At 48.4% G+C, this 21,743-nt stretch overlaps 1 protein-coding gene across 1 annotated transcript in view; it reads left to right on the top strand.

The window, feature by feature from the left end:
- LOC147747918 (rab GTPase-activating protein 1-like) overlaps positions 1-21,743 on the top strand; it is a 1,062,456-nt gene that overhangs the window by 989,000 nt on the left and 51,713 nt on the right. The window contains exon 19 of the mRNA XM_086926396.1: positions 2,423-2,566. Within this exon, the coding sequence (XP_086782522.1) occupies positions 2,423-2,566 (144 nt within the window). The remainder of the gene's footprint in view (positions 1-2,422; positions 2,567-21,743) is intronic.

Raw genomic sequence — 21,743 nt, 5'->3', positions numbered from 1 at the left:
GTGGTTTGAGCTATGATTTGCACATGAGCACGTAGTCACTTCATAATTTTTCAACAAATTCACTATAGCCTTAGTCACTTTAGTTTTAAGCTCTGTAAAACTATATATGTTAAAATGCATACATCTACTTTGGAGTATATTGTGCAAATTATGACTCCCATTAATTGATGTGGGTCACAAGATGTTCAGTTCAAGGATTGTGGGGTGACACTTGATAGAGAATAGGCATTGAAGTAACTGTTTCACTTATCTTCCTAACAGAAGAATACAGCGCCTGTCATTCGCTCTCAATACATTTTGCTCCCTTGATGTGATAACTTGTTTAGATGTTATTTTGTTGTAAAATACAATGGAATGTTTCAGACATTGATTATCGTGTTATTTGTGAAACTGCAATCCCAGAAACATATGGAATTGTACAGCATATATCAATATCATGGGCCTGATTTGAAGAGAGGCCGGGTGAATGAAATGGCGGCTGATAAATGCAGATATAACTCAGAGTTTGCGTTTTAGTAGAGGAGGCTGGGGGCAGTGCAATAGTAGAGGGACTTTATTTTAAACACGGGTGTGAGAGGTTATAAGTTATCCTATTGAAAATGCCAGCCGAATGCGTAGACGCCCTGTTTTCGAAGCGGTGCACTTTATAGGATCTCCATAATACTACAAACAATAGCCGCGTGGCAGAGCAAGTAAGAGCCCGCACTCTGGACAGATATTTTCAAAAGAATAATTTATTAGGCTAATAAATTAATATTTTGAAAATATCTGTCCGGAGTGCGGGCTCTTACTTGCGCTGCCGCTCGGGTACTGTTTAGGAGATATATATATAGAGAGAGAGATAGGTAAATGCACACTCTTTTGTATCTTATGTCAAAGTAGCCGAATACTAGCCTTATGAACACAGGTGGGAAACTTAAAGTTGTTTGCTCTTACAACTACTGTCCTTATGAAAGCCAAGCCATGCCATTATCAGTCGAAAAATGTGGACACTTACTTGGAAAAGCCACTTTCTACTCATCTCATTTTGCATTCTATGGTGGACAACGCATAAGAATACAAACTAATCATTTAGGAAAGCTCTGATGACAAACCTTTAAACACGTGTCCCTTAGAGGGGGGTGTTCCACTACCACAGGAGCATCATGCCCATGATGCATGGGTGTGCACTGTGTACTAATCGTATTCCTCTAGCCCTATCAGTCTTTACTGCCAATTTATCTCTGGCACACAGTTATAATGTAGCCTCACAAACATTGACTAATTTACATCAATGCCCATGTTTTGTAGTTATCATCACCATTAGAATATCCATTATTTTCTAAAGGGAGGGGTGTGGCGCAGCAGCCAGAGCGGTTGACTCTGGAGCTCCGGGCTCAAGGTTCGATCGCTGGTGCCAGGGGCAGCTCAGCTCAGCATCATGTGACTCTGGGCAATAGCTCACTTAATCTCCCCGACGTTCTCCACCGCCTTGATACCCTTAGGGGTGATATGTTCTCGCTTTACAAATGTGAAATTTATCCCAAAAAATCCAACTGCTTAGTATCTGTATGGAAAGGGTGCTGGCTATAAAACACCTCCAAAATTTCAGCCCAGATTCAGACAAAGATTTCAATCTTTATTATCCCCAGTGATCTTACCACCCGAACATCTGAGCTCAAAGCACAGGCACAGTTAACAAACCGCATCCTTGTTAATTATTATGTAAAATAATTTGGCATAGGCACATTTCCTCTAACATGTTTGCTACTTATGCTTACCATGAAAGTATTTCGACGAGACTATAAATGTGTTTAAACTGTACTCATACATGAAAAACGACAGCTACATTCAATATATCTATGTAAGAGGAATTACATTGTGGAATCAGATTCTGTACAGTGATGTTGTGACTTGCATTTAACATTAGCTAGAGTGATGGCTGTGCATGCAAAAGTCAAGACGGTTGCCATGTTTTTCAAAGTAGTATGCGGACACTGGTCTCAGTGGACCGGCAAAGGGGTCAATAAGAAGGTTTAGTTACTGTGGACAGAGTTGATGTGGCCAGTAAGTAGAACAATGTAGTGGGGAACAACAGCACATTGTATTATAGGTGAGATAAATGTTGTCTATGACCACTACAGGAAAACAGGAAAGGCTGTAAAATTGCTCTGGGAACTCAGTGCCATGTATGTGCTCTGCGATCACATAATCCCTTTGTGCATCTCTTGGACTTAATTGGCTTATTGGTAGTGTTGGCAAACCTTGTGTGTTAGTTTGCTAGTTGCAATGCCTGACTTAATCTTTAAAAGCTGAAATATGTTTGATTCTGCCAGGTGGAATGTGATATCCTATAATGTGAGTTAATGGCGTGCCACTGAGCAGGGATACCGATACCCCTAGAACTCACTGGCATTTCTGATTTTTTTCCCTTGCCTTCCAGGAGCAGTTACCTGACCTGTATGTTCATTTCATGGAGCTGAACCTGGAAGCCCACATGTACGCGTCTCAGTGGTTCCTCACCCTTTTTACAGCGAAGTTCCCACTATGCATGGTCTTCCACATTATCGATTTGCTGCTGTGTGAGGTAAGAGGTTCTCAACTATAATAGTTCAAGTCATTGGACCATACATGGCATATGGAAAACATAATGTATTTGCTCTTCACAATGGTGCCCAAGCAAATGCACCACTCAGAATCACTAATTTATTTAAGATCAAGACTCAAAACCCACCTGTTCTAAACCAGTTAGTCAAGCATTTCTTTTCTCCCTTGCTTTTGCTGTCAAATATACCTCTCCTGTGTGTTCCTTAGCATATACTATACATGTCTAAATATTCCTTGCCCATATTTTATGTTTTAGACCTCGTAAATGTTTACTGGACTGTATCCCCCTAAACCAGGGGTCTCCAAACCGGTCCTGGAGGGCCGGATCCATGCCAGATTTTTAAAATTACTATATGTATCTCAATGGGGATATCCAAAAAATCTGGCATGGATCCGGCCCTCCAGGACTGGTTTGGAGACCCCTGCCCTAAACTATGTACCCTGGTCCTAAACTATGCAGCCACTGCCAGACTGACTCACTTGCAATACAGAAGCTGTACTCTTTCACAACTGCTGCCTTATATTCCAACTCCAAGCCTGCACACCTAAAAACAATAATTACTTTTAACAGCATCCACATCAGCAAAATAAGCATAGACACTAAGAACGTCTGATACCCTAAACATGGATAACTGTATTTTATGTGCCTTTATATACAATCGATGTGCAGTTTCTCCCTGACTTCGCTTTTACAGCCGTGCCAGAAGGACATATCTGGCATATGGAACCTTGTCTTGCACGTAATGTGCATCCCAATTTTGAGTTTTGAGTATTCTTGCAACCTGAAGTGCCCTTCAGATCAATACAGAGTCCTACCCAGTCAATGGGGGGGTTGCTGCCTCAACTCATTCTATTGCGTAATTAGTGAAAACAGCTCTACTGCTGGCTCTGAAATTAATGTATCACAGTCCATCTGCATTACAAAGAAATATGTTTGTCATGCAAAAATCCTTTTCATAGAGTTAAGTTTCTTAACATTATTCTAATAGTGCACCTATAACTGCAGCTCCAGTCGGTTGCATTCACGTGAGCCTGGAAAGTGAGAGGTGCGTTCCATTTTATCCTAAACCAGGCAGGTACTGTGCAAGTCCAGGGAATAGGCTTCTTTCTGTGTATCCACTATGAAGTTACTGTTTTCGAAAAGACAGTCCAAAAACAAAGTGAGGACCATTTTCTCCTTGGGTTTGGCTAGTGGTGCTGGTGTCCGTGAAGGCTGTGTCCTCCGAACTATAGCAACCATAAATGTGACCCTACAAGTTGCTTGTAAAATGATGGATTTAACTGCCCCCACTTGAGGATAGGTATCTTACGGACACTGTCGTAATTCCCCCCCTACAACCTCCCACCACCCCTGCAGAGCACTAAGCTACTACTTAGAGACAGGAGGGGGGCTAACACCTTTTCTAAAATTTTCCTTCATGAAGTAACCCCTCTCAACCATATCAAGAGGTCTGCTGACTGGTGCTGTATATATTTTGAGGGGTACATCTCATGCTATACTGGACTGTGATATTCTGCCCCCTCCTCCGCAGTAAAACAAAACTACTGATGGACCTCATACCTGGGACTCCCTTTAATCCACCTTGAGTGTATGTGGAGAACATATAAAAAGTTAAAGTGTCCTGTGGACAAGGCTGTGCAAGTTAATTGGTGGATTGTCCTAGTTTGATTGCTTGAATGAATGGGAGACATATGCAAGACAACTGAGGTGTGTGAAACAGGTGAAGGGAATAGTACATAATTACAGTGCTTAATTTGCACACAAAAAAATAAAATAGGCGCCATGGCCCTCGTCAGGAGGCCATTGCAGCTTGCTCCATCCATTGCTCTTGGCAGTACTGCCAATGACAATTCAGGCTATTCCAGGCCCCCAGAGGTATGGGAGGCAGCCACGGCCTCTGACCAACTAGGGACCCTCTCCTCTAGTCAAGGCAAGGTGGATGTACGTCAAAAGATAGTCCCTGCTCACCCCCTTGGTAGCTTGGCAGAGCAGACAGGCTTATCTCCAGGGCAATGTGTAAAGTATCTGCGCCAACACTCACAGTAATTAGAGGGAACACCACAAACGGACACCACACTGGTATAATATAAAAATCATATTTTTATATGTTCTTAGGCAGACTTAAAACGGACATATACCAACATAAAATATGCTTCTTGAGTCAAGAATATCCTTCTCGTATAAAGGGTTCTTAAACGGTAAAAAGAGTCTATTGCAAAAACTCGGGCACCTCAGTATCAGTCTTTGATGGCAAGAGGACTGCCCCTCTCTTCGTGGGGAACCGGTGGTTAGATGCGCAGAAGAATGCGCTGCCCCGTGAACGGCAATTCCCGGGGGCGGCTGAGCTGGAGATGGCAACGGTAGAGTCCTCCCACCCGGTACCACCCTTCACTCTGGTGCCAGTACGAGGGTGCGGGGAGGAGCTCGGCAAGAGAGGATTCCCTCGCCGGCTGACGCGGGCGAGGCACACCCGCCGGGCCTCCCTCTCCCCCCAGGTGGACGCACTCGCACTCGTCCCACACTCGAGCGTTACCTGGGGGGAAAAGCTGCAGGCTGCTCGGCTCTCGGGGGGGCCGGTATTCTTCCTCGATCGCTGGGCCAATCAACACTCCTTCTCTGGGTGAGGCGGGAGCCGCCAGCCAATCTCAGCGCGGCTTTTGGATGACGCGGCGGGCCGCCAGCCAACCGCAGCGCGGCTTCAGGGAATCCCAGCGGTGAGGTCAGAGCCCACTGTCCAACCCCAGCGCAGCGATTTGGGGCGAGCCTCCCCTTTACTTTACTTCTCGGCTCCCGGTGCCTCGCAGATCTCGATGTTGGGGGCCCCGGGGGACGCCGGGTTTTCTCGGGCAGAGTCAGGGGCCCACGGCGCTCCTGTTTAGGGGCAGGAGGGCGGCCTCCGGCGATGTTTTCGGAAGTTTGAGCTTGGGGAGAGAGGATACGAGCCCGCGAGCTCCCGCAGCACCCTCTCTCTCTCTGCAATGCAAGTCACCAACAAGTCGTTCCCCCGCACACAGCAAGGAGGGGAGGGGAAGGCGATGACCACTGCAGAGTTTCTTTGTCCCTGGACTCTGGGGCCAGGAGGCTAGCTCTTCTTCTAGCCCTTGGAGAGTTCTCCTGGTAGGAGGGGAACAAAGCACACAGCACAGTCCCAACGGTCCCTCTTAGGCAGGGCAAGACAAGACAGAAGGTCAGCTTCCAGACACACAGCAATGGCAGCACTGTTCCTGGGGTCTTCTTACGGTGTTCTCTTCAGCAGGGCGTCTCCTCCTCGGTCAGAAGTAGTCTGCCCCTCTGGGGAGCGGGGTCTGTCTTTTATGCAGTACAGGGTCTCTGATGCCTTTGAGGTTTTATGATTTAGGCGCGGGTCGCCCTTGTCCAGAGCTTGCCGGTGGGAGTCTCCTGGGTCTGGGGAATCTTCTCCTTTGAAGCAGGGAGGAAGGGACATCCGTCATCCAGCAGACAGGGGAGCCGGTATCTCAAGAGGCAGGGTACAGCCCAGCACCACTCCTCCCCCTAACCTTCAGGGCAGCCAGCTATCATCCCACTGCTGGAGTTTTCCCAGATCTTGTCACACTCCCTCGAACTCGCACACCCAGGCAGGCCCACAGGCAGACTGGACAGGAAAATAGTCACTTTTCAAAAGTGCTACTTTCAGGCACCAAACTGAAAAACCATCGGTACTAAAAAATGTATTATTAATTTCTGAATCCTAAGAGACCAAGTTTGGATTTTCTATCTTGCTCCTAGGGGAAGATAGGCAGGTACACAGGGGACCCCACCCTCTCCCATACTTTACTATCGGCCTGAGCCTTGCTGCAGTGAAAAACGAATTTGGCAGTAGTTCACTATTAAAGCATGTTCCCTATATCAGTGCAGGCCCTACTGGGAGCACTGGCACTTTGGCCCTGATCAGCAGTGGCCCAGGGCCCAAAGCATCTAAACCAGCAAAACATTATCCAGCATTGAATCAAAAACATAGGAGGTAGAGATTAGAAAGTCAGGGGAAACCACGCCAAGGATGCCAGGTCTAACAGATAGCAGATCTGTTAAGTCGGCAGTCACAACAGATTCACGAATGGGAACTACATCCGCAAGTTCTTCAACCATTCTTCCAAAGGTGGGGGCACCCACACATAGATCTGTTTACCACCCACGAAAATGCTAAATGCCCAGCCTTCGCCGCCAGGTTTCCACACCCACTGTCCGAAGGCAATGCGATATGGATGAACTGGTCAGGCAGATTTGCGTACGCTTTTCCACTTTTCCCACTCATTCCATTAGTAGTGTGCAATCTCAGACAACAGTCTCTCACATTGATCCTAGTAGCTCCCACATGGGCACGCCAACCGTGGTTCACCACACTACTAGATCTCTCTAGTTCCATATCAAAAGGTACGGCTCACACCCTCCCTGTTGACTCAGAACCATGGAGAAATCAGACACCCAGACCCAAGCCAACTGAATTTGGTGATCTGGCTCCTGAAGTCTTATAGTTTGGTTATCTAAACCTACCACTAGACTGTATGAACATCATTAAAGAGGCTTGGAGACCCACTACCAGAGCGTGTTATGCCGCTAAATGGAAAAGATTTGCCATTTATTGCAACAATAACCAAATTGATCCCCTGGATGCTTCCATCCAGAATATCCTTTGCTACCTTTTACATTTACAAAGGTCTAACTTGGCATATTCTTCCATACGCCTGCACCTGGTAGCAACTGCAGCCTATTTACAAAACAGGCAACATCTGTCTCTCTTCAGAGTACCTGCAATCAAAGCATTCATGGAAGGATTAAAAAGAATAATCCCACCCAGATTTCCACCTTCTCCTGTGTGGAACCTGAATCTTGTCCTTACAAGACTCATGGGGCCCCCTTTCAAGCCTCTACATAAATGTGAACTGCAATTCCTAACATGGAAAACAGCTTTCCTTGTTGCCATTACTTCTCTCAGAAGAGTAAGTGAGATACAAGCTTTCACTATACAAGAACCATATCCTAACAAAGTGGTTCTTCGATCTAATCCAAAATTTCTTCCAAAGGTCATCACTCCTTTTCACCTAAATCAATCCGTGGAGTTACCTGTGTTTTTCCAAAACCCAGACTCTATAGCGGAAAGGGCTTTACACACATTAGATGTTAAGAGGGCTCTCTTATACTATATTGATAGAACTAAATCTTTTCGAAAGACAAAACAACTGTTTGTATCTTTCTCTCCTCCACACAAAGGCAACCCCATCTCCAAAGGTGGGATTGCAAGGTGGATTGTAAAGTGTATACAAATATGCTATATTAAAGCTAAACTTGCACTAACAGTTCCTCCTAGAGCGCACTCCAGCCTCTATGGCTTTCTTAGGAAACATACCCCTAGAGGACATATGCAAGGCAGCAACATGGTCTACACCAGTCACCTTCACGAAACACTATTGTGTTGACATGCAAGCCAAGCAGCAAGCTGCAGTAGGCCAAGCTGTCCTTAGAACTCTCTTTCAAATTACTGCAACGGATACAGGTGACCACCGCTAGGGGAGACACTGCTGCACAATCATTGCATAGTGTACAATCTGAAGCTCATATGCCTCGAACAGAAAATGCTACTTACCAGTATGCATCTGTTCTTGGCATGTAGAGCTACAGAGTTGTACACGCCCTCCCGCCTCTCCAGGACTTGTATCCATTCCAGTTTTTTCATCTTACTTAGATGCACATGCATGGACATCCTTATTTCTTTACTTCTACTAACTCATTTCCCATCATGGCGGAAAACAATAAGGATGGAGCCGATGCCCATGCGCAGTATTGTCCAAGGGAGGAGTCACCTATCTCGTGACTACAAAGACTTCTTCTAAGAAGACAACAACCTACAATCATCCGAGCCCAGCACCAGGTGGCGATCTAATGCATAGTGTATAACTCTGCAGCTCTACATGCCAAGAACAGATGCATACTGGTAAGTAGCATTTTCCTTATTATGACAGCAGACCCCACATTAAATGATGGCCAAAGACACTTAAGGTGAGGACTACTGAGAAGCAAAGGGGTACCCCAGAGGGAAAATAGGAGTAATAACGCCTGCATTGTCAGATGACAAGAATGGTCCCTATGTTTAAGGAGAGGTTCTAGGTCATAATGTTATGCTCCTCACAGACACTGGTTCCACTTACTACACAATATCAGCTAATACTGTTCCCCACTTACCTCTCTCGGGAATGACCAACACCTCTGGGGATTTCAAATGTTGCCCGTATAAGCCCTATTAGTCAACCTGTGACAATTACCATTGGTCCAATTACGGACAAACAATCTTTTGTGGTTTCTGGAAAAAGTACCTTTAATTTGTTGGGTCTTAATCTTTTGGAAAATATGAATGCTGTTATAAAATGTACACCAGATTATGTTTCCTTTGAATGCAGTGAAGAATATCCATTTATATCTCAAATGTGTGTACATCATACTGAAGTAATCGTTGATGCCTGCGTTTAAAAAAAAAAAAGAAATATGATGTGGAAAGGATATTGAATGTTGAGCCTATTCATGTTGTTTTGAAGAAAAATGTTGTGTTGACCCGAGTTCCTAAGTACCGTATTTAACCGGCGGGAGAAATGGGATTGCAGGAAACAATATCAGCACTGGTTAAGCAGGGAGTCCTGGTAGAAACAAAGGGAAGTATTTGTAATCCCTGATTCTCCTGATGCGCAAACGAAGTAAGGAACCCTTGAAGCCTGATGAGTGGCGTCTCGTGCAAGATCTTCCTGAGATGAACAAGATAGTACAGCCCAGATTTCCTGTGGTGCCAAACCCCATTCCCATTCTTACCACCATACTCCCTTCAGCCACCTAGTCATAGATTTGACAACAGTATTCTTATTCATTCCCCTACACCCTGATATTCAGTATTTATTTTCCTGTGCCTTTAGGGAGATGCAGTTTTTTTGGACACAGACTCCTCAAGGATATACAGAGTCTCCTTCTATATATTCACAAATATGAAAGCCAGATCTTGATCAATATGTCTAGAAACCCTGGGTGGCATTGATCCAATATGTAGACGATCTTCTTATACCAGCTGATACAGAATAACAGTGGAAGTGGGCCACTATAAATGTGCTTAACTTCTTAGCAGCCCATGGTCACAAAGCATTGCCACAGAAATGATAGTTTCTTAGAAAACATATGTCCTATTTGGGCCACCTGATTTCTAAAGGAAAGAGGAGAATATCACCGGAACGTATCTTTGCAATAATGCAACATTCTGCTTTTGCAACTCAATATGAAGTACGTTCATTTCTAGGAATGCCAGGGTTTTTCAAAAATGGATACCAAATGTTTTCCTAATATCTAAACCTTTACAAGACCTGATACACAAAGATGTAACTGACCCTGTCCCATGGATGCAGATTGATCAGGAATATTTTCGCACTATTGAAAAGGCTCCTGTGAATCTCCAGCATTGGTGATTCCAGATTACACTAAAATGTTCCACTTCTTTACATATGAGCGTGAATGATATGCCCTTGCTGTACTCACACAGGAACATGGGGGTCTTTAGAGACCATGTGCTTATCTGTCTGCAATATTAGACCCTGTAGCCAGAGCACTTCCCAAATGCCTGAGGGCAGCAGCATTTTGGGTAGAAGAAAGTGAGAGTTTGGTTTTGGGAAATACATTGAATGTATTTGTTTCTCATTCTGTGTCTTACAATGCTGAATAAAACACCTACACAGCATTTAACTAAAGCCATATTGACTAGATATGGACTGATTCTGTTATCGGCTGACAATATTACTTTGCATCGTTATACTTCTTTGAACCCAGCCACATTGACATCTTTGCTTGTGGAGGATCAGACTTGCATAATTGTATTTTAGTGACAGAGCAACAAACTAAAGATAGTCATTTTATAAACTACCCACAGGAGAAACTAGAGCAGCTTATGCTATAGCTACATTGGAAGACGTAGTAGAGACAAGACGAATATCACAATTGTGAGCCCAAGCAGCAGAAATATTAGCCCTCACACGAGCGTTTGAGTTAAGTGCAGATTTGACAGTGAACATCTACACTGGCAGCCAATATGCTTTTGGGTTTGCGCACAATTTTGGTAGGCTTTATTAGGAAAGAGGATTCCTGACCGCAAGCAGTGCTAAAATAAAACATGGTACCTTAATTGTGTGCCTCCTCTGTGCTTTGGCGTTGCCCAAGGCTCTAGCATTTATTAAACATGCTGCCCATCAGAAAGTGACTGATGATGTAGGAGTAACAATTGCGCTGATCAAACTGATAAAAATACTGCCTTAGCTGAAACAGATACTATGTATGTGGCTCAACCTGAGCAAATGTTGCAAGCAGACTGCAAGGGAAAGGTGGATCCCTGTTTGTTACAACAGAATGCAACTGAGGAATAAAAGGTTGAACGACAAAAGGAGGGCATCAATGTTGATGGGATTTGGGTAGGACCTAACAGTATGATCTGAAAGAAACACATTAGTGATAAATTCCTTACCTTAGAATTACCCCCAGGCATCAGACTGGATCCAGAAAGTTTTCGTCAGCAGTACCCCTGTGCGTCAGTAGGCGTCATCGTGTGGCTCCGCATATGTCGCTGGCTTCGTAGTCGCTGAGATGGTGTCGCTGGAGCTACTTAGACGCTCCCACGCGCGCGGACCGAAGGTCTTTCTTTTTCCACGTCAGCAAGCACAGATCCAGAGAGAGCGGTACACCCAGTCACTTTTTTAGACTGTGTTATTTTTGGGACTTTTTTCTCTGTTCTTTGAGTATTTGACTCCTGGTGTGTAGGGATGCCCGGTTTTAAGTCTTGTGCGGCTTGTCCCCCGCACGATGTCAGTGGCAGACCCGCACTGTGAGTGTCTCTACTGCCTGGGGCGTGACCACGACGCCGAGTCGTGCCCCGATTGCCGGGCCATGGCTCCGAATACTTTGTGGGAGCGGTCCCGAAAGTTGCTGGAGGCCCGGGAGTCGGCTCTGCGCCGTTCAAGGTCCTGGTCCCATGCGAGGTTGAAGGACCGGTCGCTGAGCCGCCACCACCACCATCGTTCGTCAAAGTCTTTGCATTAGGAGTCAGGTAAGGCGAAGCATAAGAAGTCGAAGAAACGTCGTTGCTGTTCGCCTTCCCCTAGCCTGTCGCGTGACATGGCTGAGGGTGCAGGTGGTGCCACCCTGCGGCTCCGGCGGAGCGTACGCATTTGCCGACGGCCTACCCGCCCTACCCGGGCCATCGGCGACTCCAGCCCAGCTACAGGACTTCCTGTCAGCCATGGCCAGCCCTTTTGGCGCATCGGGCCCCGCCAGAACACCTTTTCCCCCCCCCCCCCCCCCCCCCCCCCCCCCCGGGTCCGAATGGGGGTCCTCGTTTCTTCTTTGTCGCCGGCTCCGGCCGGACGTCGTCAACGACTCTGGTCTCGGCGACGCAAGTCCCCCTTGGATCCATGCATGGATCCCAGCCGATGTCGGGTGGCCTCGTACGACCTCCACCGACATGTACGGCACCGCCGCCGACGTTGGCCGGCTCCATGGCCAACACCGTCCCTGGCTTCCACCCCTACGTGGAAACGGCGCCGGACCGGTGTCGATCGACGCCGATACCGAATTTCTATCCCTTTCTCCGCCTGCCGGCTGGTCGGGGAGGACTGGGAGGGGTCTGCGGACCCTCCTGCAGCCCAGTGCAAGTTTGACCCGGACTTGCAAGAGGATTTGGAGGATGCAGGTGACATGGATTTCACTCCAGAACCTGGGTCACTGTCTCCTTCTACCGTGGCTATGGAGGAGGGGGGCACATATTCTGTGGTGTTGCGTAGAGCAGCTGAAGCGCTCCACCTTGAGCTTCCTACTGTGGCCATCAGGACTAACCTCCTGACAGAAGTGCTCCGGCCAGCGTCTTCCTCTACAGAGCCGCTGCTGCCCTTTAATGACACACTTTCAGACGTTCTTTTGGGCACCTGATCCAGGCCCAACGCAGGGGCTCCTGTGGATAAAAACGGGCCCGATGCCATTGCCCGGCCCAGTCGACCCCATTTTCCTCTCCCAACACCCGACCCCTGAGAGCTTGGTTGTCCAAGCCTCTGCGTCTCCAAGCGCATTCCCTTCCGCACCTCCGGATAGGGAATCCAAGAAACTGGAACAGTGTGGAAAGAAACTGTTTACTTCCGCCAGTTCAGGGCTGCGGTCTGTGAACACTGCATGCCTCTTGTGCCGTTATTCCCATTCCGTGTGGGACAGGGTTGCGCAGGTGCTGCCTCAGTGTCCGGAGGAGGCCCGGACAGTGTTCTCCTGAGCTATTGCTGAGGGGAGAGACGCAGCCAAGTTCACAATTCATTGTGTCATTGACACCGCTGACTCACTGGGCATGGCGATTTCCACGACAGTGGCGCTACGCCGCCACGCCTGGCTGAGGACAACTGGCTTTTCTGGAGATGTCCACAACACTCTTATGGACATGCCCTTTAATGCACTTGCCTTTTTGGCGACAAGGCAGACAGTGTGTTGGAGCATTTCAAGGACTCGCGGGCTACGGCCAAGTCCTTTCGACAACGCACACTCCTTCCGCTTCTCCTTTTTGCTCCTTTCGTGGCCAAAGAAGGGGCGCCCAAACACGTTCGTTTCAGAGCCACAGGCCTGTACAGCAACCGTCTCAGCGCAGCCGCGGACGTGGGACCCGCCGAGGTGGGTCACGTGGCCAACGGGCGGGTCAGTCCACCACCTCTCCTGGCGCCACTGCCTCCAAACTTCCTCGTCCGGTGTTTCAGGCCCACCAAACTCTAGTGGGGGACAGGATTCGCCATCACCTCCCCTACTGGTGCACCATCACTTTGGACAGGTAGGTTCTGCAGATAGTCCGACGGGGCTACTCCCTCCACTTCAAGACTACCCCTCCAGCCATGCCACCTCAGTCCCACTGGATGTTGGGGGATCACTTGGCACTTCTTCAGCAGGAAGTTACAGCTCTCCTGGCCAAGGGGGTCATTGAGGGCGTTCCAACGCCAGAAGTAGGTCATGATTGTTACTTCCACTACTTCCTGGTTCCAAAGAAGGACAAGGGCCTACGTCCTATCGTAGACCTTCGGAACGTCAATCGCTTCCTTCGTAAGGAGAAGTTCAAGATGCTCACACTTGCTCAGATCTTGTCTGCCCTAGACCGGCAAGTCTGATTGGTAGCTTTAGACTTTCAGGACGCTTATTTTAATATCCCCGTCCTGCCGGCCCACAGGAGTTACCTGCGGTTCACAGTAGGCTACAAGCATTTTCAGTTCACTGTGCTCCCTTTTGGCCTTACCAGCGCCACCCTGGTGTTCATGAAGGTGATGGCGGTGGTCGCAGCTCATCTGCGCAGATCAGGGGTTTCAGTCTTCCCCTATCTCGAAGACTGGCTGTTGAAGGTGGGCTCGCCCCAGGCAGTCGTCTCCCACCTCCAGACTATGGCAGAACTCCTACATTTGCTGTTCTCCATCAATGTGCCGAAGTTGCACCCGATTCCCACTCAGAAGCTCCTTTTCATCGGAACAGTTCTGGACAAAGCCCAATATCGAGTTTATCCTCCCAAAGAGCGAGTCTGAGACATTCCGGCTATGATACCGATCTTTCGGCCCTTGTTCTGGGTTTCGGTCAGGATGACCTTGAGGCTGCTGGGCCTCATGGCCTCCTGCTGACCAATCATGCCAGATGGCATATGCAGGCTCTGCAGTGGGACCTGATGTTCCAGTGGGCGCAGTGTTGGACTTGGCCCTTCTGGCAGGTTCACCCCTGAACTTTTTGCCTGGTGTTAATAAATAATTATAGTGATTTCTGGTCTTTGCGCACTTTGACACTGTGGCACAGTGTAAAGTGCATGCGCTCCCTGAGTGCGTGTGTGAGATTGGCCTGCCCTCCCATAGGAATGCATGGGGAATGTCAGTGTCCCTGGTAGTTCCTGATGCGTGAGGTGTGCTTGCTCGAGAGTGGTATGTGCGAACTCGTGTGATTGAATGCTTCGTAATGATGTATGTGGCATGATTGTGTCTTGTGCGGAACTGCCACTTCTAGGAGTTGGCATATTAGTGTAAAATGTGTCGGGCGTGTGATTGGCTGGAGCTGGCTGGGATGCCAGGCTCCAGGATGTCTGGATGGGTCTGCCCAGTGGTGAGTGCTGAGATTAGCATGCTGATGTGAGGGGAGGAGTGCACCTGTGTCCTGAATGAGGCTGGGTTTTCCCCACACAATGCTGTCTCCGCCCCCTGTGGTGCGACTGATGACCCTAGTCCTGCCAGTGAATAAAAAGGGTGATTGAGCCATCAAGGGTGCTCCAAAACCAGCTGCAACTGGTTTCTCCCCCACCCTGCACCTACAGACAAAGGAATTTACAGTATAAGAAGGGGCTGTGTCCCCTAACAAAATGTTCTCTGCCAGGATCCTGCCTGAGGGGGCTGCTGCTGCTGCTGGGGCCAGGAGGACCGCCACTTGGATTGTCTCCCTGCCTGGGGACCCAGTGAGCTGGCTCTGGGCCCAGCCTTGCCCCCCCTGCCTGCTGTAAGTCCTGGGAGGACTTTTGCTGTACTTTTGGACCTTTGCTCGTGCCCTAGCGCTGGGGCCGCTTTATTTCCTGATTATAGCACTGGGAGCGCGTGTGTTAAGGTCCTATAGCGCTTGGGGAGCGCTTTATCTCTTCACCAGCGCCTGGGAGCGCTCAATCTTTTTCTAGCGCTTGGAAGCGCTTTAATCGTACTGTAGCGCTTTGGGAGAGCTTTATTGATAATTAAAGCCGGTGCCCACCCGGCATTGCCCCGAGATAGTCCCTGCTGCCGCCCGGCCGAACCGGAAGTCAGGCAGGCCGGGGGCGGGACGACCGAGACAACCGGAAGCGGACGGGAGCCCACCCCGCGCTCCGGTAAACGAAACAGTAGAAGTCCGTAGCCGGCGCTTTTCACGAGGCTTCCAGGAGTGAGGGAGAGCCCCGTGGTGACCGGCATCGAGGAGCCCCGCCCGCGGCACCAGGGAAGCCTCGAGAGTCCCGCCTGACAGAGGAGAGAGCAGACCCGCCGCCGAGAGGAGACGCCGCCTCCCCAAACAGCTGGTGAGTGCGGGCGTCCCCGGGGTCGCTCCTCAGTCCCAGGAAGCGTTTCAGAGGGGCTCCGGGTACCAGTGCCAGCAGAGGGGGCGTCTGGGGCATTTGTGTCCTTATAGTCCCCCGAGTGGGACTCCAACAAAGCGGGGCAGTCTTTCTTTGAGCCACGAGGCTCCAGGGGCATCTTCAGTGACCCCGTGTTCCCCGGAGGGGGGGACTCCACCCAGAGAGGCTGACTGCGCCACATCTGTTTCTTAGAGCCCTGAGAAGGCTCCGGGGGCACTACTTAGTGCTTGAGCCTAAAGAGAGGCTCCAACGACGGGGCCCAGTTGTTTTTGAGCCCCGAGAGGCTCTTGGTGTCCACAGTTGTCCACGAGTCCCCAGGAGGGGGACTCCAACAACGGCCGCATTTGGTGCGCGAGCCTGAAAGGCTCAGGGGGCATTTCTTCATTGAGAGCCCGAGAGGCTCGGGCCCATTTGTTTTTTATTTCGAGTCCCCCGGGAGGGACTCCAACGGTAGTGACGGGCCCAGAGAGGCTCAAGGGGGCACAGTTGTTTTACGAGCCCCGAGAGGCTCGGGAGGGCCATTCTGTTTGTTTAGAGCCACGAGGCTCCAACATTGTCCCACCATTGTTTCCACCAGTTGCCCTGCACTTTGTGGGCAACTGCCACGTTTAGGCCCCTGACATTTGGGACACAGGGCGTCCTAGCCCCAACAAGGCCAGTTGGCCTATGGACAGTCACAGGTGGTGACTTATGTGAGTTGGCGCAATTGTTCTTTTGTTACACCTCTGAATGCGCAGCTTCAAGGGGACCTGTACGAGTACGTCCAGATCTCGGAGGGCACTGCGCAACAGTTGCAGTGGTGGCTCACGAACCAACGTTGGGTCAGCGGCAGATCCCTCTCCCTTCCCCAACCGGAGCACACAGTGGTGACGGATGCATCCCTCCTAGGATGGGTCGGCCACATGGGAGAGGCGGAGATCAGAGGCCTCTGGTCTCCGGCAGAGTCCAGGCTCCATATCACCCTTCTAAAGATCCGGGCGATCCTACATGCACTGAAAGCATTCCTTCCCTCTGTCAAAGGGAGAGTAGTGCAGGGGTTCACAGACAACACCACCGCCATGTGGTATTGTAACAAGCAAGGCGGGGTGGGGTCGTGGACCCTATGTCAGGAGGCTCTGCGTCTCTGGACATGGCTAAAACGTCAAGGCTTTTCCTTTATGGTTCAACACTTGGCAGGGTCTTTGAACGCCAAGGCGGACGAACTCAGCCGCAGGTGCATGATGGATCACGAATGGCGTCTTCACTCGGAGGTGGCGCAAGGTCTCTTTCAACAGTGGGGAGAGCCTTGGTTAGATCTATTCACCACCGAAGAGAACGCGCAATGTCATCACTTCTGCGCGTTGGAATTTCCAAGGTGGCACTTACTCGGCGACGCTTTTAGTCACGAGTGGTGCTGCGGTCTATTGTATGCCTTTCCGCCTATACCACTTCTACCCAGAGTGCTGAATAAGACCAGGCGCAACCGGGCCCAAGCCATTCTTGTGGCCCGACTGGGCTCGAAGAGTTTGGTATCCCGAGCAACTCAGTATGAGCATGGATCCCCCGATCCGACTGCCGCTTCAGGAGGATCTTCTGTCGCAGTAGCAGGGGCCGGTCCTCCACCCGAACCTGTTCAGTCTCCACCTACATGCGTGGAGATTGAGCGGCGACAGTTGATTCCTTTTGACTTGCCTCCAGAAGTCTCTGATATCATTCTGGTTGCCAGGCGTCCCTCCACTAAATCGGTATATGCCTGCAGGTGGAACAAATTTGTGGCATGGTGCACAGCAAAGGCTGTGGATCCTCTTTCTGCCCCTCTTTCAGAAGTCTTTTTGTTCCTTCTTTCTATGGCCGAGCAAGGCTCTGCTCTGTGCATTATTAACGGCTATCTTTCTGCAATTTCGGCCTTTCTCAGGCTCACTGATCAGCCCTCTCTTTTCAAGTCCCCTGTTGTGAATAGATTTCTCAAAGGCATTACTCACCTTTTCCCTCCTATTCCGTTTGTGATGCCGCAGTGGGACTTGAATCTGGTTCTTACCTATTTGGTGTGTGCTCCCTTTGAGCTGCTTCACAACTGTCCTTTTCGTTTAGTGACTTTGAAGACTGCTTTCCTGGTTGCTGTCACCTCCGCTATTCGGGTGAGTGAGCTCCAGGCTCTTTCCTGTAAGCCTCCTTTTCTGTCGATCCATCGGACCAGGTTGTTCTTCGCAATCATTCTTCCTTCTTGCTAAAAGTTGTCACTGCCTTCCACATCGGGCACGCTATCACCTTGCCCACTTTCTTTCCACCTCCGCACCCTTCCAGAGAGGAAGAGAGGCTCCACCGTCTGGACCCAAAATGTGCGCTCTATTTTTACCTGAATCGCACACAACAGTTCCGGGTGGCTACGTGTCGCCAAAAAAGGCCGGGCTGTACACAAGACGACTATATCTTGCTGGGTTTTCTTGTGTATCAAGGCCTGTTATTCTCTGGCTAAAAAGGAACCTCCAATGGGGTTGCGCGCCCATTCTACCAGGGCGACAGCAGCTACTACTGCATTGGGATGTGGTGTCCCCCTGAAAGACATCTGTCAGGCAGCCACGTGGGCCTCGGTGCACACTTTCACTAAGCATTATTGCCTTGCAAGTCAAGTCCAGAGAGACGGCTTCTTTGGCCGACCTGTTCTGTGACTTTCTGGTGTGATCTTTGTTGGCAGAGCCACCACTGGGGTTGGTATTGCTGGAGTATCTATTCTAAGGTAAGGAATCTATCACTAACGTGTTTCTTTCAGATGGACAAGTTACTTACCTTCGGTAACAATATATCTGTAGGAAACATTAGTTAGTGATAGATTCCTTACCGCCTCACCTATCCTCCCCGTTCTGTCAATTGATTTCTAGGGTTAAGGTCATCCCTTTCAGGGCCCTAGTTTCAATGCACCAGTGGTCAGTATCTTGCATGGCTCTGCGTTCCTGGCTCAGAAAAATATGTACAGAACTGACGTCAGCGCACGTGGGCGCGTCTAAGTAGCTCCAGGGACGCCATCTCGGCGACTCCGATGCCAGCGACGTACGCAGAGCTGCATGACGACGCCTACCGACGAGCAGGGGTACTGCTGACGAAAACTTTCCGGATCCAGTCTGACGCCTGGGGTAATTATAAGGTAAGGAATCTATCACTAACTAATGTTTCTTACAGATATATTGTTACCGAAGGTAAGTAACTTGTTCATTAGGTTGCCTAATGCTTTGATGTATAATTTGGCTTACCATTCATGGTCCTGCGCATTGGAGATGCAATGCCGTGTGCAGATATTTTTCACAATTTTGGTATAATGAGAACTTTTGAAGGAATGCCAAACTGCATTACATATGGACTGGTTAACAGGGGTAAGGGAGCACCCACCACATCAGGACACTTTCCAGCTTCCAAGGTGCCTTTTGAACTTTTGTAAATGGACTTTGTGGTGTTTCCATTCACAAACAAATTTCGGTATGCACTGGTGGTGGTCTGTATGTTCTCTGGCTGGATTAAGGCTTATGGTACGAAGAAGAACAATTCACAGACAGTGGCTAAGTATTTGCTGAAGGAACTGATCTCAAGATTACGGGTCCCTCGCAGGATTTCATCAGATGATAGTCAACTTTGTGAATAAAGTGGTAGAGTGGGTATAAAAGGCCCCTTTGATAAAGCAATAGTTCCATTGTGTGTACCATCCACAGGCAGTGGGTGCAGTGGAGAAGCATAATGGTACTCTTAAAGCAAATATTGTGAATATATATGCAGAGACTGAACTGATATGAGTAGATGCATTGTCCATAGCATTTCTAAGTATGCACAGAACTCTGAAGTGTCACCACTAAATTGAGCTCTAAGGAGATTGTGACTGCCAGATTAATGGCGATATGATGGTGGTGGGTGGGGGGGTTCTATAAGGCAATGCTATCATGCAGATTGATGATGCAACACTGGGAGACTATTTCATTGCCTTGACTAAAGGACTGAATCTTTTGATGAAAGACCCCCTGCCCACATCGTCACCGTCTGAAGGACATGGTCTCCAGCCCGGAGACTGGGTGTCCGCTAAGAACTTTCTGCGCAACAGTGGTCTGCAGCAGGGATGGAAAGGCCCCACCCAAGTCCTGCTGGTTACTAACATAGCTGTGAAATGCCTGGAATGTAAAAACTGGACCCACGGCAGTCATGTGAAGAGAGTGCCTGCACTGATGTGTCAAGAACAGGTAGAGCTCATTTCAGATCTTCCACAAGCAGTGCATACTGACAAGCCCAGATATTACTTGGTCAAATTACTATAAGACAAGCTTCTAAGTATTACAGTTTTGAAACACTGGACTCGGAGCCTCACATGTGCTGGTAACCTCTGGAGACCATGTGATTGAGGAGAATGTGGTGAATAGAGGTAAAAATACAAAACCAAACATACCATCAAAACTTAATAAAAAAGTATTGAATAGAAGGAGATATAATTATAAAGAGACATATAAGGGAGCTCAAAAAGAGACTATAACGTTTCCTTCTCTTCTTATACTTGGGATTAGTTGGCCCTTTTTCTTGCGATTGCCATTGCGATTTAGGAAATATTGGCCCTCTACTGGTAAATAGGAAGTTCAATTTGTAACAACTGTTGCCCTGCCAATAGATTTGTACCAGTATCATCATGCTGAATATAAGGAAAATGTTGCAATACAAATGATGAATGCATACTATAAAGAAATTAGTGTTTCAAATTGCTGGATATGTATGGAGAGGCCTGCCGAGTTGAAAAAGGGTTCCCATATTTTTACATATGCCTCTACCATTTAACGCATCACACTATGCACCCTTACTTTTGGGACAGAGCAGAAAATAATCGGACCAACCATAATGAAATAGATCGGTTATTATACTTCTGGTTGTATAGAATGCGCTATGTCAGGAAATATGGAAGCACAACGGTTATTAACAAATGCAACACATCAGAGTGAATTCCTGTATTTAAAATGGAATGCTATAGCCCCTCCTGTCCAGGTACCTCTGGGATTAATTTGGAGATCAAAGGTGTTGCGTCTGTTTAGTGGACGAAGGAAGAGAAGAAAGGGGCGATAGTGAAGGTGAACAGTATTTTAACAATACCTCTTCATTAGGCTATCGCTTGTACCTGGGAATACAAGTGTACCTTTCATGTGGAGAAAGAGCTTACACCTGGTTGCCAAAAGATTGGGGTGGTTCCTATTACATAGCATGGATATTCCCTACCCTACAAGACCAACCAAAAAAAACATTTCCGAAAACATACATTGGAAAATCCTAATTCCATACTTGGGGGAAAGAGAAGCATAGATCAGACGGATACACAGCTCAAGAGACCGAGGAAAGGGATAATACCAATGCTTGGAGTAGCCCTTAATTCCAGACAAATAAGGCAATTGGGTAGATTTACTGTGCTTATTTGTTATTTCTTTTTAAAGAAGTATCCCTAAACTGGGCATCCATAATTATTGCAAATGCTAGGTTTGTCTCTTCACCACCCTGCTCAAAGCCATGGCTGGTATTCCCTTTGTCAAGTTGACACAATGGATCTGGTGCTCTTCCAAGCTTCCTAGTGTCAGAGCCTTTCTAGTGCAAAGTTGTGGGGTTATCGTTTCTTCATAATCTGAGTGCTACTGCCACCCTGTTTGCTGGTCTTTTTGTATTTGGAACAGATCTTTCCCTACCGTGCACCGCTTCTGTTGCTCTTGGTGCGGCCTCCCCATGCTGTGTCTGATGTTTCCCGGCCCAATGTTGATCAGTTGTGATAGTCTTGACTCTGCGTCTCTGCATCCCTTAGTTTTCCCTTCCCCTTCAGGGTCATATCTCAGGTTCTCTTCCCCAAGGCCACATGTTCCAAAGTCATAGGAGAGCTCTCTACTGTCCTGGGAAAAGGTTTTGCTGTACAATTGTAGCCAGGAGAGAGTAGGACAGCACCATATACACAGAGGGATGCTTCCCAGCACCCTGGAGAGAGGCAGGTAATGGCCGGGATAGTGCTTAAATCACTGATACTCAAAGTCCAGCCAGGGTGCTGCATGCGGCCCTTCT

This window comes from Lissotriton vulgaris, chromosome 1_1 (genome assembly GCF_964263255.1).
Source record: "Lissotriton vulgaris chromosome 1_1, aLisVul1.2, whole genome shotgun sequence".
Taxonomy (NCBI): domain Eukaryota; kingdom Metazoa; phylum Chordata; class Amphibia; order Caudata; family Salamandridae; genus Lissotriton; species Lissotriton vulgaris.
The sequence above is the reverse complement of the archived record's forward strand: the minus strand, read 5'-3'. Positions and strand labels throughout refer to the sequence as shown.